Source organism: Sus scrofa, chromosome 14 (assembly GCF_000003025.6).
Source record: "Sus scrofa isolate TJ Tabasco breed Duroc chromosome 14, Sscrofa11.1, whole genome shotgun sequence".
Lineage (NCBI taxonomy): Eukaryota > Metazoa > Chordata > Mammalia > Artiodactyla > Suidae > Sus > Sus scrofa.
In genome coordinates this window covers 48,058,632-48,076,834 of record NC_010456.5, presented here as the reverse complement: position 1 = coordinate 48,076,834, position 18,203 = coordinate 48,058,632, and the positions used below count along the sequence as shown (strand labels likewise).

At 47.9% G+C, this 18,203-nt stretch overlaps 1 protein-coding gene and 1 long non-coding RNA gene across 2 annotated transcripts in view; one reads left to right on the top strand and one right to left on the bottom strand.

The window, feature by feature from the left end:
• PATZ1 (POZ/BTB and AT hook containing zinc finger 1) overlaps positions 1-1,490 on the top strand; it is an 18,041-nt gene extending 16,551 nt beyond the window's left edge. Inside the window, 1 exon segment of the mRNA XM_021073093.1 lies at positions 1-1,490. Coding sequence (XP_020928752.1) covers positions 1-416 — 416 coding nt within the window. The 3' untranslated portion in view covers positions 417-1,490.
• Positions 331-18,203, bottom strand: LOC110256709. The gene is made up of 3 exons (XR_002338597.1): positions 16,760-18,203; positions 1,681-1,757; positions 331-466 (listed from the first exon to the last, which is right to left on the bottom strand). It is a non-coding gene; the product is annotated as an uncharacterized LOC110256709 (long non-coding RNA).

Below are 18,203 nucleotides of genomic sequence, written 5' to 3'. Positions count from 1 at the left end.
AAGGCCAGAAATGCTCACATCAGGATCCGATTGAGAGCTCCGACTCCTACGGCGACCTCTCAGATGCCAGCGACCTGAAGACCCCTGAGAAACAGAGCACCAATGGCTCTTTCTGCGACATGGCGGTCCCTAAAAACAAGCTGGAGTCCGATGGGGAGAAGAAGTACCCCTGCCCTGAGTGTGGGAGCTTCTTCCGCTCCAAGTCCTACTTGAACAAACACATCCAGAAGGTGCACGTCCGGGCCCTTGGGGGCCCCCTGGGGGACCTGGGCCCCACCCTTGGCTCGCCCTTCTCTCCCCAGCAGAACATGTCTCTCCTTGAGTCCTTTGGGTTTCAGATCGTTCAATCAGCGTTTGCATCATCTCTGGTAGATCCCGAGGTTGACCAGCAGCCCATGGGGCCTGAGGGCAAGTGAGGCAGAGGCTTCGTCCCCATGGAAACGCCACTGGGGACAGCTGAGAAATGCTGTGAATGCGGAGGAAGTGGTGTCTTTGGGTTCTGTAGCTGAGAGATTTTTATTCGTTTTTAACTCCCCCTCCAGCCCTGTCACCCCTCCCCTCCCCTGATGGTCTTTAGAAATAGATTCTCATCTGATACTCAGCAGAAATATCTGCGAGACCTGGAATGGGATGAGGGCAGAAAACACTACACAGGCCTCCAAGGCAGCACCAGGGCCAATTTCTCTAATGGGTGGAAGCTGGAACTGCCGGTGCTCAGACCCTTGTGACCCCCAATCCCAAACCCACACCTGACAGCATCCTGGGACCTCGGTGATTTGGGGTCCCCTCCCCCTTCTCTCATCTCTCCATCCCCCTTCTTATTATCCCTCAAAAGAAACCACAGCAGGGTCTCCACCCATTACACCATGATGATGCCCAACTGTTTTTAAGAAAGCTGGAAGCCTACAGCATCCCATGGACCATGGGGTGAGTGTCCTCTGAGAGCCCTCTGAGCTTGACCTTTGACCTGGAGGGTCCCAGACCTTTCTGAGCCCTGCCTAAAGGCTAGCATTTTACCACTAGGACAAGCTTAGCAATTGAGGACACCCCTACCCCAAATTCCAGTTCTTATGTGATTTTAACCATTCAACTTGCTGTTGGGTTTTAATTCTCTAATTATTATTATTATTGTTATTATTTTTTAGGACCAGTTGTAGTGAATTGCTACTGAAAGCTATCCCAGGTGATACAGAGCTCTTTGTAAACCGCAGTCACACATTAGGGTTAGGATTAAACTTTGTTTAGATGTACCATAATTAACTTGGCTAGTTGATTGTTTGAAGTCTATGGAAGAAATAGTTTTATGCAAAATTTTAAAAATGCCAGTCTGGTCAGGGAGGTGGGGGTTTCAGTGCTGTCGGAAAGCAGGAGGGCTGTCAGGTAGAGACATCATATATCTCGGTTGTATCACATGTGAGCAAGCCCAGGTTGACCCTGTGATGTGAATTGATCTGACCAGACTGTATTAAATACGTTAGTACGTTACTCTACCTGCTCCCCTGAGTCTGTTTTTTCAGCCATGGGGATTTGGGATCCAGAGGGTGGCAGTTTGTGCCCCTGCACCCGGTGGGGGTGGGACCCCTGGAGACCTCTCTTCCTCTTCACTGCACAGTCCCACTTTCCACTGGGATGGAAAGGCAAGTGTTCCCACTGTGGACTCTGCTGCCAGCATCCACCCACCTGCTCACACCTTGTCTTCACTGTCCTGCATCTCAGACCCTGGGGATACTGTAGTGCACAGGACACCCTTGCGGAGCCTAAAGGGAGAGAGACAGTTAACTAGTAAGCACTATTAACCATAGAGTTCAGATAAGAAAACTTGGGCAAGGAAGGGACAGGGACAGCAGGAGAGGTGGTGGGTGGTCCAGGCTGGTGAGAGGCAGGGGCTGTGACCCTGAGAGGGAGAGCTGGAGGCAGAGGGGAACTTAATGGGACAAGGGCAGGGAGGAACTCCTCAGGGGGTTCTAAGGAGCTCAGCAACTTGAATCTCCACCACCCTTTGTGGCCCACAGGGTTAAGTAAGAGGCTGTCGCACCCTTAGTGGCCAGTGTATGAGAAGAAGGGGGACAGAATGGCAAAGAGGCAGGAAGTGAACACATGCAGAATTCACCGGAGCAAGAATCAGCCTGAGGACCCAGGTAGATGGACTGTAGACTGGCATCTTGAGAAACCCTGGGGAAGAAGTCCCTGAACTAAGAGAAACAGCATTTACACCCAAACAGGTAGAAAAAGAGTGACAAAGGGGAGAAAAATAAATAAACACTGACCAGGAGAAGCAGAAAAGCACACAATGACTTAGGTCCACAGTAATATCAGTAATGTCATTGTTTTGGCTTAAAGGCAAAGACTAAGCTGTACTTTTTTTCTTTTTTTCCTTTATTTATTTTTTTTTTAGGACCGTACCTGTGGCATATGGAGGTTCCTAGGCTAGGGGTCAAATCGGAACTACAACTGCTGGCCTACGCCACAGCCAAGCCACACCAGATCTGAGCCACATGTCTGCAACCTACACTGTAGCTTGTGGCAATGCTGGATCCTTAACCCACTGAGTGGGGCCAAGGATTGAACAGGCATCTTCATGGGTTCGTTTCTGCTGAACCACAATGGGAACTCCCTTTGTCTTTTTTCCTTTTTTAAAATTATTATTATTACTATTATTTTTGTCGTTTTTAGGGCCGCACCTGCAGCATATGGAGGTTCCCAGGCTAGGGGTTGAATCGGAGCTACAGTTGCCGGCCAACACAACAGCCACAACAACGCCAGATCCGATCTGCATTTGCAATCTACGTCACAGCTCACAGCAACATGGGATCTTTGACCTACTGAGCAAGGCCAGGGATCAAACCTGCATCCTCATGAATGCTAGTTAGATTCATTTCCACTGAGCCACAATGGGAACTCCGCCCTTTTTCTTTTTTTAAAATTTAAATATAGCTGACGTACAATATCATGTTAGTTTCAAGTATACTACATAGTGATCTGATTTTTGCATACATTATGAAATGATCACCATGACGAGTCTAGTGACCACCTGTCCCTTTATAGTCATTACAATATTATTATTATTATTTTATTTTATTTTATTTTTTGTCTTTTTGCCTTTTCTAGGGCCGCTCCTGCGGCATATGGAGGTTCCCAGGCTAGGGGTCCAATTGGAGCTGTAGCCACCGGCCTAGGCCAGAGCCACAGCAACTCAGGATCTGAGCCGCGTCTGCAACTTACACCACAGCTCACGGCATCGCCGGATCCTTAACCCACTGAGCAAGGCCAGGGACCGAACCTGAAACCTCATGGTTCCTAGTCGGATTTGTTAACTGCTGCGCCACATGGGAACTCCCAACAATATTATTGACCTTATTAAATATACTGTGTGTTACACCCCTGGTGCTTATTTGTTTGTACCTCTTAATACCCTTCACCTATTTTATGCCCCACCCCACTGCCTGGTGGATTTTTAAAAAACCTCTGAGCATCTACATGAAATCTTGGGTAAGTTGCTGGGCTCTACAGTATGCGGATGGAGGCTTTGGGCCCTTTAGGGGTGAGTGTTAGGGGAAAGGGCAGGCCTGCAATGCTGAGGCCCTGTGGAGAGGCAGCCTTGACCACTGAAGAATATGCCAGCCAGGACACCTGGTGGGCATTAAAGCAGAGGACCAGGCCTTGAACCATGGTCTTGACTAGAGACATTCTCAGTCCTGCCCCACAAAACCCCCAATTACATCTGGACAGGCAGGCACCACAGCTAGGAGCAAGACGAAACAACAAAGCAAGTACAGCTCCCAGAGGTCTGGGCAGTATGTGGAGGCATCCCTGCCCCCAGCCTCGCACTACCTCTGAACACCCTGCTCTCCAGACCATAGGGAGAAAAGCTGTGTGTGTGTGTTAAGGGTGGGATGATTCATCCTGGCCAGAGGGGAAGAGCCTGTGCTTTGCCTGTCCGGCTCCCCTACCTGCTCACCACCAGCCCTGGGCAAATCTGAGCCTGGTTTCCTCACCAGTAAAACAGGCTGTGAAGCCTAAGGAAGCATGAGTTAAACTCTGTGCCACCCTAAGGTGGGTTCCACTCTCCCCCTCCTGCAGGTGAGCAAACAGGCTGAGAGGTGGAGGCTCCCCTGCCTGCCTCCACCCCTGTCATGTAGGAAGTGGCAGAGCCAGGATTCAAACCCAGGTCTGACTTCTGACTCCAGAACCTCTGTTCCCAAGCTCCAGTGACAGTACCTCTATACACATATATATGCCCACTACTATGCCTGGTACACAGCAGGCTCTGCTTCCCTGCCTGGCCCCCAGGACAAAAGCCTACAAGGGCAGCTGAGGAAAGCTGCAGAGGAAGCCAGGGTCGTGCCCAGGGAGGACCCAGAGTCTGAGCGAGTGAGCACATGCTTCACCCTTAGACTGACCCTCTGGGGTCTGGAGCCTCCCTGGGCCCAGACAGACCTGTCACACCAGCCCATCTGGCCACTGCCCAAGGGCCTGGACCAAGGCAAGGGCACTGGCCTTACCTCCCCACTGCAGTGATTCCCATCTCTGGCCCTGGCAGAGGTGAGGAAGGCCCTAGGCACCAAGGAAACCTGGCACATATGGCTGCAGAGAAACATGACCACCCATAGTTGGGAGAAAGTGCAGCCTGTGGCCAGTCTCAGATCGTTTTTACAGTTGTGGCAACTCTCCAAGCCTTGGCTTCCTCAGTGTGATGTGGGGATGACAGGTCTGACTTGGGAAGGCTGTAATGAGGCTTAATCATGTGCATCAGGTGCTGAGCATCCAGCAGGATCCCTTGGGCATGAGTGCACTTCAGCCCCTTCCCTGGTCCCCCCGTTCCTGCTCTCTGCCATTCACCCTCCAGAGCCTTGTGGGGCCCCCAAACACTCTCCACAGCACCTTGCCTCCTGGACTCCCTGGTTCCAATCCCACACTTTCTACTTGGGGTGCCCCAAGCCCAAGCCCCAACTTGCGCTCTTGTTTTTCACATCTCAGGCCTTTATTGTGTCATCCTGCACAAATATCCTGTTCCTAACAACAACAGCCATGATAATAATGACACTAAGTGCCAGGTGCCCTTCTAAACATTTTACACTTATAAATCTGTTTGCCTTCACAATCGCCCAAGGAGGTATGTGCTATTCTCACAATTAAGCAGCTTGCCCCAAACACATGGCTTTAAGTGGTACAGTGAGGACCTTCACTGAGGCCCAGAGTCTGCATCTGCACTAGGGCATGTCCCAGCCACCAGGCTCCACACCCAGACCTCCCCTTCTCAGCATGTCACACCTGGTCCTGGCCCCAAGCCTTGGAACACCCCCAACCTGGGAGGCTCTTCCTCCACAGCCCTGTGCATCTGAATCTTACTGTTTCCACGGCCTTCTTTGCCTCTGTCCTCCTATGACCTTCCAGAGTGCCACATGTGCTCCTCCCCAGGCTGTCCCCACTGTGTCCTGGGTTGTGGTGGTCTCCGCAGGCAGCCAGCAGGTGCAGACCTCAGCATCACCTCTTTCTAATGGGTGACCTCTGGCAATTATGTCTCTGTTTCCTCGGAGAATGAGGATAACAGCTGTTACTAGGGCAGCTGCTGTGAGGGTTAAATGGGCGGATACCTGCAAGGCACATTAGGAAACACTCAGAAAGCTCCCTTTTTGAGTTATCTCCTCCACCAGCCTACACCTGCACAAAAGTGCACAAGAGCAGGGAACAGGCAACTGCTCTAAAGAGCCAGAGGGTAAACATCCCCAGCTTTGTGAGCTGCGTGGTTGCTGTCCCAGCTTCTTCACTCTCTGCTGTCCCAGAGCTGCCAGGTACAGCCGATACAGATCTGCACTGCTGGGGCCCAACAAATCTTCACTGATGGACTCTGAAATTTGAACTTTTTTCTTTTTAGGGCTGCACCTGCGGCATATGGGAGTTCCTGGGTTAGGGGTTAAATCAGAGCTGCAGCTGCTGGCCTACTCCACAGCCACAACAACGTGGGATCCTAGCCATGTCTTCAAACTACACCACAGCTCACAGCAATGCCAGATCCTTAACCCAGTGAGCAGGGCCAGGGATCGAACCCACATCCTCATGGATACTAGTTGGGTTCTCAACCCACTGAGCCACAACAGAAACTCCTGAAATTTGAATTTCAAATACTTTTTACATGTTACAAAATACTCTGATTTTTTCCCAACCATTTAAAAATGTAAAGATCATTCTTAGCTCATAGGCTGTACAAGAGCAGGCGGTAGGCTGGATTTTATAGAGCCTGAACAGCTGACCAGCTTCTCCCTTACTTCTCCAGGCTCCTCCCGGCTTTAGATCTTAGTTTTCACCCCGACTCCAATCCCAGCCTACCTTAGGCTCATGGTTCCTATAAATAAAATGGATCTGATACCCAGAGCTTGTGATTTCTTGGTCTGCTGATCAATCCACTGATCCACTCAGAGTGCAACGTCACAACCCTCAACAAAGGTTGTCCTAAGGAACTGCAGAGCCCACACAAAGGAGGGCCTAGTGTGCCCAGAACAAGAACTGCCCACCTGGTTTTCTGGTCATCTTGTTTCCATCTGTGTCTCCTTTCTGGAACAGGGGCAGAGGAGGCAGGACTAAGGGAAAAGAGTAGGCAGGGGGCTGGCAAGGGGAGGGCTAGGAACAAGTGGGGGACGAGGCCTGTGACCATCTGCTGGGTCCTCCCTGGCTTTCCCGAAAAGGTGTCCCCTGCTGGAGGAAATCCCACAGCTATGCCCTCTCTCACGTTGAAGGACAGTGTCAGCACCTGCCCTGATGTTACCCAAGACCTACCCTAAAGTTACCAGCAGGGCCTTTCCAGCTCTCTCCAGTTCTTATAACCGTACCAGGCCACCCAGCACCAGGCGGTAGGGCCCCCAGAACTCTAGTCTTTCCACACCCACCTCTGCCTGCTGTCTGTGGCCACCTCCTGACCCTCCTGGGACCTCTCCAGGGGGCCTGCTGGACACCAAGAAGAGGCCCTCACAGGGGAGGGTGCGGTGGGGGAGAACAACTGCTGGATCTGCATCTCTCATTAAACTGTGTGAAAAGAAATGCCAAACATTTATATTAGAGGCTAGTTGTCCTAAGGAATATGTGTCTTTGGAAGACCAGGCAGTGTACAGGTAGATGCCTCCAACTGCAGCTTCTCTGTGGGGCTGGGAATGGGTGCACAGGGAAAGCTACTGCCCCACTCAGTCTGGGCCCTGCCTCGGCCAGTCTACACTGGGCAGAGGGCAGAGCCTGCAGCACGGAGGACGGATGGACGGATGGACACCTCTGCCTCCTTCAAGGGCACTGTTCTCTTCTGCTTCTGTCCTCTTCCCATGCCCTCAGCCTTCTGGATGTTCTGAGGTCCATGCTGAGGAGCCCAGACTACTTTTTTTTAAAAGATTTCTCAGGATGATGATAAGGTTGGCCCCTGCTCTTTTGCAAAGCTTTTCCACCCCCTCCAGGAGGGAAGCAACTTTCATGCTCACACCACTGCTCTATGCCACACACCGTGTTGGGGCCTCACGCACATCAGCGACCCTGTGTAGTGGATCATGTTTCATCTCATCGAGGCCTAGAGAGGTCAAATATTCGCCAATGCCACACAGCTGTGCAGGGACAGAGTCAATCCCTGAATCCTGAACTGTCTGGCTCAAGAACCCTAGGCCCCAGCACTCTGTTCCATCTCCCTGTTCTGCATATATTTCTCCTTTTATATCATCCTTTTATGGATCTATCTCCCTGTATGAGGACAGTTTTTTTGCGAATAGGGCTCATGCAGAGGTAATTCATCTCTGTAGTACCAGTACCTAGAAGGTTGCCGGGCACTTAGCAGCTGCTGATTCATTCAACAGATGGTCTGAGTTGTTACTGTGAGCCAGAAGGGACTGAATTCCTTTTCTTTTTCTTTTCTTTTGGTCTTTTTGCCTTTTCTAGGGCCGCTTCCTGTGACATATGGAGGTTCCCAGGCTAGGGGTCTAATCGGAGCTGTAGCCGCCGGCCTACACCAGAGCCACAGCAATGCAGGACCCAAGCTGCGTCTGCAACCTATACCACAGCTCATGGCAATGCCGGATCCTTAACCCACTTAGCAAGGCCAGGGACTGAACCTGCCACCTCACGGTTCCTAGTCGGATTCGTTAACCACTGTGTCACGACGGGAACTCCTGAATTCCTTCTCTCAAGATGCTTAAGCACCCAGAGCAGGACAGGACTCGGGACACACACACGAGCAGATGTCTGAACCACAAGAGAGAACGTGGTGAGAGGTGAAGGCAAATAAATGCTCCGATGGGGAGTAACCTGTGGTGCAGAAGGTTAAGGATCCAGTGTTATCACTGTTACGGCTTGGGTTTGATCCCTGGCCTGGGAACTTCCATATGTCATGGGTGTGGCCCAAAAAAATGCTCTGATGGTTTGAGAAGGTCTGAGACGTGCTGGCTTTAAAGCAGGACCCTGGAGCCCACTCAGGACTCAGACATGTAGGGATGGGTGTAGAGGCAGCAGGGGGGCTCAGAGAAGGGAGGACATAGGAAAACTTGAAATCCAAATACCAGTCAACAAAGTGACAAGTACCTTCATGTTACCAAGTGAGAAAATGGCAATTTCAGACTGTGTAGGAGATGCTGGAAGAAGTGGGGCAGCAACCAGACAGTGAAGAAGAACTGGTCGGGGCAGACCACACTCTGATGGCTACACAGACATTTCCCCAAGAGGAATTATGCAGCCAGGTATAAATAACAAGTCTTCTTCTGTTAAAATAACAAGTAGCCCCATTCATCGAGCACATAACCCTTCTGACTCTCATGATTGTTAAGGGTCCAGTGTCTCTATTTCACACATTAGAAAACCAAGGCTCATAAACCTCACCCAGAATAAAAAGCCTGAGATTTAAAGTCAGAAGATCTTGGTCCGAGGCCTACTCTTACTTTCCTATGCTGATGGCAGAATTTTTTTGGAAAACAGTTTGTTAGAATTTATGAGTCTAAAAATGCTCATATTCTTTAAATTCTACTTGTAGAAAGCTCTCTAACAAAATAATAGTAAAGCACTTAATACACAAATACGTATGCAAAAAGTGAAAGTAGCATAAATGGCTGGTTAATTATACAAACACTTAAAAATAATTACAAAAATGTTTAACACCATAGAGGTAAATGTTTATATTGAAAAATTGTTATGAGAAAACAAAATTGCCTAGGTGGTAAGGTCTGAACAATGTGAAAAAGATGCATGGAAAAAAAGACTAGAAGAAAATGCACTTGCAACTAGTTTACTGGGGCATCTTACCTTGTATAAATATAATCCATTTTTATATTTTTCAATAGCTGCCCTCAGTAACACTACGGCAAACCCCTCTTTCTCACTGGCTAGCTGTTTTTTTTAAGGGCTGCACCTGCGACATATGGAAGTTCCTAGGTTAGGGGTCAAATTGGAGCCTCAGCTGCCCGCCTACACCACAGCCACAGCAACTCGGGATCCAAGCTGCATCTGTGACCTATACCACAGCTCAGGGCAACATTGGATCCTTAACCCACTGAGCAAGGCCAGGGATCAAACCCGCATCCTCACAGATACTGGTCAGGTTCATAACCTATTGAGCCACAACAGGAACTCCTGGATAGCTTAATGATGGGTGCCAAAGATTCTCAACTATTTTCAGAAATTAAAATAGTCTCCTGGTATTTCAGATTCATTAAAAATATTTACACAAATAAAACTACTTAAAAATGTTCATCTTGGAGTTCCCGTTGTGGCGCAGTGGTTAACGAATCCGACTAGGAACCATGAGGTTGCGGGTTCGGTCCCTGCCCTTGCTCAGTGGGTTAAGGATCCGGCGTTGCCGTGAGCTGTGGTGTAGGTTGCAGACGCGGCTCGGATCCCACGTTGCTGTGGCTCTGGCGTAGGCCAGTGGCTACAGCTCCGATTCAACCCCTAGCCTGGGAACCTCCATATGCCGCGGGAGCGGCCCAAGAAATAGCAACAACAACAACAACAACAAAAAGACAAAAGACAAAAAAAAAAAAAAAAATGTTCATCTCAAGCTCCTGTTCAAAGCTCTTGCCCTGCCCCTCCTGGGGAGGCTGGACCTGGCCATGGCCCTGGTGGCTTTAGTGGAGGGTAGGAGAACATGGCCTGTCCTCCACCACTTCTCTACTTGCCCCTCCCTGTGGTGAGGCTGTGGACAATGAGGGAGCCCTCTCAGAAGTGGCCATCTCATGGTGATTGGCTGCTGCTCTTTGAGACTAACTGCTTGTTGCCTTCCTCTGTGTGGCAGCATCCAAGAACCAGGTCCCTTATACAGAACCTTTCTGAATCTCAGCTTCCTTGTCTGTAAAATGGAAAGAAAACACACTCCCTTACGTGGGTGATGTGAATACAGAGAAGATAACGTGAGCGGGAACACTGTCAACTGTAAAGCACAATGTGACAGCATTAGCCACTATTATTATTCCTTTGAGCAGCCTCTTTGAAATGACTACTCTTATTGAAGTGGATACCTTCACTTGGAGAAGATAAAAACAGAACTGGTGAGCTTTCCCTCAGACTTACTGTTCTCCAGCACCCACTTCTTAGCCAAGGGCAGCACCTTCTCCAGGTGACAGTGAGCAGGCCAGGCCTCTGGAGGTGGCCTTGGGCTCTTTCCTCCTCTCACATGCAACAGTCACTCTACAGCAGGCCCTGCTGGCCCAACCGTATCTACAATCCAGCGCTCCTTCTCTTCTGCTACCCCCCATCCAGGCCACCTCACTCCCTCCCTCCCTCACTCCCAACCTTGCCTCCCTAGGATCAGTCTCCACACCACAGCTGGAGAGTCTTTTCAAGTACAAGTTAGTTCATGTTACTCTTTACTCCAAACCCTCAATGGCTCGGCTTTTCATTTCACTCAAAGCAATCCAAGTCCCTCAGCAAGGTGTACAAAGCCCCTCTCGGACCTGCCCTTACTCTCCAGCTCCAGCTGCACCAATCTCCTTGCTGCTCCTCTCACAAGCCAAGCATGCTCCTGCCTTGGGGCCTTTGCACTCACCAGCCCCTGCCTGAATACCTGTTCCAGAGAGTCACAGTGCTTACTCCCTCACCTCAACAGTTTTTCTCTCTGACACCCAGTTGAAAACAATGCACTCCTACCCTACCCCTTTCCCCTGATTCTTCCTCCTTCTTAGTACTTAGCACCCCTGACACATTATATACTCATTTGTGTATGGTCTACCTCTTCCGTTAGAATGCAGGAATTTGTCCATGATGATGTCCCCACCACTCAGCACAGAAATTTAATCCCTTCCATACATTTCATATTTAAACCTGCCCATGTCCATTAGCAATTCTCATACCCTGAGGTTCTTCTGGATTGGGCTCCCTTCTGTGGGGAAACTCTATACCCTGAAAAGGAACAAAAGCCATGTTCAGCTTAGGGTGGAATTACCCTGGCACTTGGGGCTTGGGGTTGGAGAGAAGAAGAGGGGCTCTGCCCTTAGTGATGACCATCTTTAACCCCCCTGACACCTGAAGCTGGCTGGAGTCTGGTGAGATGCATTCTGCCACAGCCCACTTTCTGGGAAGCTGGGTTGTGTAAAAGAAAAATACGTGTAAGTAACCCAGAAATGCGATGGAGGGGGTGGGTGGGCTTCAGGAGTTTATTGTATTTACAGAGGGCAGAGACGGGGGCCCCCAGCTGAAACATGCACCCAGAGCTCCACAGAATCCTTACTGGTCTTAAAGCTGGGAGGTATAGTCATGCATCCAACATGAAACCATGAGCTCTGGGGATGCTCTCATCTATATCCACCACCCTCCCGGCCTCAACTTTCACGGGAGGCCAAGAAAAACTTCTGGGACCCCTCTGTCTGCCCAGGGTGCTTTATCCTAAGAGGAGAAGGACCCCATTGCTATTTTCAACATAGAGGCCACTGCACAGAATGACCAGCTCATTTATGTACCCATGTGGTCACGGTACTCAAGTCTTCCAGTGCTGAGACCCCCACTCTGCCCTCCTGACTGTGCTGGGAAGTGGACCACCCCCATCCCCAGAAAGCTGCCCTCCCAGAACTGTTTTCAACAATCTGCTCTCTTCCTTCCTGCCGTGGACTTTCTGGGCACGGAACAACAGTGTTCTACTTTCACTTGGCATAACTTGGCTCTGATTCCAATCTTTTGCCACCAGGGGCATCTGTGTGTAACTGCCCAGGAGTGACCAGCAGGGGGAGCCAGGAAAATTCAGATTCTGCAGCTGGACAGAAGGGGTTGTGGACAAACACTGCTTCTCCAGGTTCAGTTAAATTTCTCCTCATTTAATATACACAGACCCAAGTGCACTGTTAAAATAGCTGAGTGTGAGGGTCAGGTGAGTGGAAAGCCAAATGGGATTCATCCATTCAGTCATCAACAACTATTAATTAGGCACGTTCTGTCTGCCAGGCTAGCCTCAAACGTCAGAGTGATGAACTGGGAGATTTGGTGCGTGGAGGTCCAGGCACTGGGATTGCAGTGAAGGTGCATGACAGGTTCACAGGACTCGGGGAGTAGGAGAGACAAGGGAACAGAGTTTGAGGCCAGGAAATTCCTATAATGCTGCCAATACAAAAACACTGCCAGGAGTTCCCGTCGTGGCACAGTGGTTAACGAATCCGACTAGGAACCATGAGGTTGCGGATTCGGTCCCTGTCCTTGCTCAGTGGGTTAAGGATCCGGCGTTGCCGTGAGCTGTGGTGTAGGCTGGCAGCTACAGCTCCAATTAGACCCCTAGCCTGGGAACCTCCATATACCACGGGAGTGGACCAAGAAATGGCAAAAAGACAAAAACAAAAACAGTGCCAGAGAAAGAATGACAGGCTAATGAAACTTTTAGAAGCAATTTGCTCACATTCTAGTATCTAAGGGAAATAGCTTCAAAACTAAATAGAAACTGAAAACATAATATACTTATTTTGGTTCAAAATAATCCAATGGAGAGGGAGTGAATGGGGGAGTAAAATGAAACAGGATTGGCCATGTGTTGATAATTCCACAAGCTGAGTGACAAGTACCTGGTAATTCATTATTCTCTCTACTTTTGCATAGGTTTGAAAATTCCCATAGGAAAAGTTTATATATATTAATAAGTTGGTCAAAAACTGTTACAGCCAAGGAGTTCCCGTTGTGGCTCAGCAGAAACAAATCTGACTAGTATCCATGAGGACGCAGGTTCGATCCCTGGCCTTGTTCAGTGAGTTAAGGATCCAGCATTGCAGTAAGCTGTGGTGTAGGTCTCAGGCGTGGCTTGGATCCCTCGTTGCTGTGGCTGTGGCATAGGCCAGTGGCTACAGCTCCCATTCAACCCCTAGCCTGGGAACCTCCATATGCCGCAGGTGTGGCCCCCCAAACAAACAAACAAACAAACAAAAAACTGCTGCAGCCAAGTCTTACAGAATATACCCCATTGGTTATGGGAGAAACTGGGCATTTCTGCTCATCCAAAGTCCCTGAAGAGCTCTGGACACCCTGAGGCTGCAGAGGCTTACTTTCTGGCCCCTTCTTTCCCAGATCTGTTGCGGAACCTATGATCTGGATCCTTGAAAGAGCAGCACAATGTGTGCAAGTCAGTGTACTGGGGCTCCTCCCTATATCACTCAAAAGAACAGGAATGAGAAGTTCCCACTGTGGCTCAGTGGTTAACAAACCCAGCTAGCATCCATGAGGACGCAGGTTTAATCCCTGGCCTTGCTCAGTGGGTCAAGGCTTGGATCCCACATTGCTGTGGCTCTGGCTGTGATTGGGCCCCTAGCCTGGGAACTCTCTTTTTTAGGGTTCAGCCCTAAAAAAGACAGAAAAAAAAAAGAACAGGAATGAGAAACTCAGACCTCCTTTGGGAAAAATCCTGAGATGTAAATTCCATCTTCTGTTGCCCAGCAGGAAAGAAGTGTTTGCGCAGGATGATGTGGGGAGAATCCAAGGGGGTGAGGGATGATGCCTGTTTCGAGTAGCTCTGAGGTCACTGGGCAACCTTGAACAAGCCCCATCATCTCCGGGAGCTCCTCCCTTCAAAAGACAGGGACATACCACATGTGGAAACAGCATTTGTAGACGCCTGTTTGCGCAGCATGAGAGAAGTTCAAAAGACAGGTTTTTTCCCCTGTGTATCCTCATCAGTATGACATCTCAGGGATGGTAATTTGCAAAAAAGCACACAGCAGATCGTAAGGAGGGTGCCATGCCTGATCTCTGGAGAGCTCTGGTTCAAGAAAGGGGTTCTCTTAGCAGGTTTTCCTCCCCGGAAATTCAATTCACAACTGGCAGAAAATACTAGGTTGGGGTTGAGGCAGGTGGGGCTAGTCTGAAATTCTATTAGAACAAACTGAAAAACACAGCCAGCACCCCCTGACATCCAAGGAGTGGGACTTGCTAGCTAATGAGTCTGGGTCCAGAAGAAACAGTGCAAAGAAGGCTAAAACAGTAAAAACCAACCCAGAAAACAGGGTGACCTAAGAGTTTGACAAAACCAAGCATAGCACAATAAAGCAATAAAACACACATTTCATAATTATTTTAAATGACAAGGGTACTGATTATACAAATGATCCACACAGAAGTGCATGCTCCAAAGAAACTTAAAAGGAAAATACAAAAAATGTTTACAATACACAAATGTACTGCGTATCAGAAGCACATCCAGAGTAGTTAAAGTAGAGCATTCACAAAGCTACATTAATCAAAACAGCGCTGTGCTGACAAAAGGGTAAACACGTGTATCACTGGAATAGAACTATGAGTCCAGGAGTTCCTGCTGTGGCTCAGTGTGTTAAGAACCCCACCAGTATCCATGAGGATGTGGGTCTGATCCCTGGCCTTGCTCAGTGGGTAAAGGATCCAGCATTGCCACAAGCTGCAGCGTAGGTCACAGATGTGGCTCAGATCCTGCATTGCTGTGGCTGTGGCACAGGCTGGCAGCTGCAGCTCAGATTTTATACCTTGCCTGGAAATTTCTACATGCCACAGATGCGGCATTAAACTAAGAAGAAAAATAATTTTTTAAAAAAGTGAAAACACAACCCACTTCTGGAGAGAAAATATCTCATATATATGATAAAAACCTATTATCTAAAATACATAAAATTTATAGAGAACCAATACAATAAAGACAAACAACCCAATTTAAAAGGACTGAAATAAATATTTGTCCAAAGAAGATAAACAAATGGCCAAAAAGCCATGAAAAGATATCCAACATATTTTCATTGGTCATTAGGAAAATGTAAATCAAAACCACAATGAGATTCCACTTAACCCCACTAGGATGGCAATAATTCAAAAAAGAGGGGGCATAACGAGTGTGAGTGAGGATGTGGAGAAATTGGAACTCGTGTCACTGGTGGGAATGCAAAGGTGCAGCACTATGGAAAACAGTCTGGTGGTTCCTCAAATGATTAAACACAAGAGTTGCTCACAATTTCACTCTGAAGGTATATGATCCAAAGAACTTGAAACAGGTGTCAAACAAACACCTGAACATGAATGTTCACAGAAGCATTTTTCATAACAGCCAAAAGGTGGAAACAACCCAAATGTCCATGAACTGATGAATGGATCAACAGAATGTGGTACAACCATGCAAAAGGAAGTTATTTACCTGTTAAAAGAAATGAAATATGGACATATGCTAAAACACAGATAAATCTCAAAAACATTATGCCTAGTATAAGAGGCCAGACACAAAATGGAATCTATGATTCCACTGATGTGAATTGTCCGAAATAGGTAAATCCTGAGAGACAGAAGGTGGATCAAGGGCTCCAGAGGATGGAGGGGGAGAATGGGAGTGACTGCTGATAAGTAGTAGGCTTCTTTTTGGAGTGATGAAGATGTTCTGGAATTAGAGAGAGTTATACAACTTTGTGAATATGCTAAAGGGTGCTGAACTGTACACTATAAAATGGTGACTTTTATGGTACCTGAATTATAGCTCAATAAAAAAGTAAAGCATTCTTGGAGTTCCTGTCGTGGCTCAGCAGTTAACGAACCTGACTAACATCCATGAGGAGGTGGGTTTGATTCCTGGCCTTGCTCAGTGGGTTAAGGATCCAGCGTTGCTGTAGGCCAGCAGCTGTAGCTCCAATTCAACCCCTTGCCTGGGAACCTCCATATGCCCCAGGTGCGGCCCTAAAAAGACAAGAAAAAAAATTAAAAATGAAAAAATAAAAAAGTAAAGCACTCTTAAGGGGGCCTTTGGTTGTTAAATTTACTTAATTTCATTAAGTTTTGTTTTTAAACGTGTCTGTAATCTTAAGGGCACAGGATCATACTAACATCTGAACGCTTGTGTGTCCCCTCTGCAACTTATTTGCTGCTATCAATTCCCATCATCATTAAACTCCAACCGCAAATCAACCCCTTGCCATGCCCTAAACAAAGGCTGCCGAGCTCTTCCAGACTCTAGCACCTGCACTCGTGCTGTTCCTTTGGCCTGGAAACTTGCTCCCTCTGTCCACCTCATCCAATCCCATCTCGTCTTTCAATATCCAACACAGACATCACTGGTAGTTCGCAGCTCCTCCAGCTGCACCCTGCCCTAGCTCAGAAGGTGTTATTTTTTCTGTACGTTCCTCTACAGCGCCATTTCTTATACTATATTGCAATGGTTTGGCCCCATGTTTGTCCTCTTCTTTCTTCCTTCTCCACCCAGACTAGGATGCACAGCTTTCCTATTCTATCTTGAGATGTTGGAAGAGAAGGAATATTTACTGAATGCCTACTAAGCAGAGGGCTCGTAAGAATCTTTACAACCGTCCTGTGAAGTATATATTACCATCCCTACCTTACAGATGAGCAGAGAGGTTCAGGAAGGTTGAGTACTTTCCCCAAGATCATTAGACTTGTTGAGTGATGGAGGGAAGGAGATGAGATCAGAGCTGGACTTCTGCCTCTACACCAGGGTTCTCCCTGTCAGCATGGTGAGGTGGTTATTAGCAAAGGCTGCAAGATCAGACTGGCTGAGTACATAGTCTGGATATCCTATTTAATATCTTTGCAGCTTTAGGCAAGTTAACTAACCTCTTTATGACTGTTTCTTCATTTATAAAATGAGGATAATAGTGCCCACACATAGGATTTTATGAAGAATAGATGAAATAGTTTATATAAAAGCACTTAGAACAGTATCTGGAACATACTGACATTAGCTTCATTGCTTACTGCCATCCCACGCTGAGCTGCTGTTTGGTGGACACCAGATGGCTGGGTATCACTCTGCACAGAGGTTCCTGGGTTCTCCATCCCACTGTCAAGCCTGGACAAGGGTCTCTCAGTAACCCAGTTAGGGGATGTTAAAGCCCTAACAAGTAAAATTAGTAAAGTGATAATACTTTGATCTTTTTAAGACTTTTTGAGCTGACAGTGGCCACAAAATTTTCTACCCCTTTTCTAGATAAGTTTCAATTTTCTTAAGCCACCCGGCATAACGAGAGCTAAGTCAGAGGCTTAGCTGGGTTCCAGTTTCAGATCCGAGATAGTGGCAGTAATAAAAACAATCATATTAATGGTAATAGCAGAAGCTTTAATACATGCGAAGCATTCTTTTAAATGCTTTACACATATTAACAATGTAATGTTCACTGGAGCAGATTCTCCTACTACAGCCAAGAAAGCAGAAAGAGTAAAAAGCAGAGTGAAAAGGCTGATGGCAGAGCCACTCTAGGAACAGGAAGCTTTCTCATAAATCTGAAGACTTGTGAAGGTGACAAAAGGCCACTCAGTGTTGGAGAGGACAAGAGTATAAATGCCCCTCCACTGCCTAGGTAGCAACAGCCTGGCTGCAGCTGGGTGGAATTTCTATTTCTAATATCAGACAATAAGGAAGCTACTGCCAATACTGCATACAACTCAAGAACACTTACCAGAGATGGCTCAATTCCAGCTGAGCCATTAAGGTAAATGTAGAAGAAAGCTCCAGGTGGAAACATCACTGGAAACTCACAGAACACACAGAGGGTTTGAAGCTGGTACTTAACCTCCTATCATTGAAGTCAGGGTCTTGCCGTGCAGGGATCAGTGTGAGTCCACTTGCAACACCTTCTCCCCCATAAGATGCTCACTTCTGTTATCTGGGCTTCACAGTACTAAGATGTTCATTTTTCTCATCCTTGCATTTCCTTCCAGCCACAGTCACGCTATGATCTTGTTTGGGATTTTTTTTCTCGCTTCACTTTCTTTTTTTTTTTTTTGTCTTTTTGTCTTTTGTTGTTGTTGCTATTTCTTGGGCT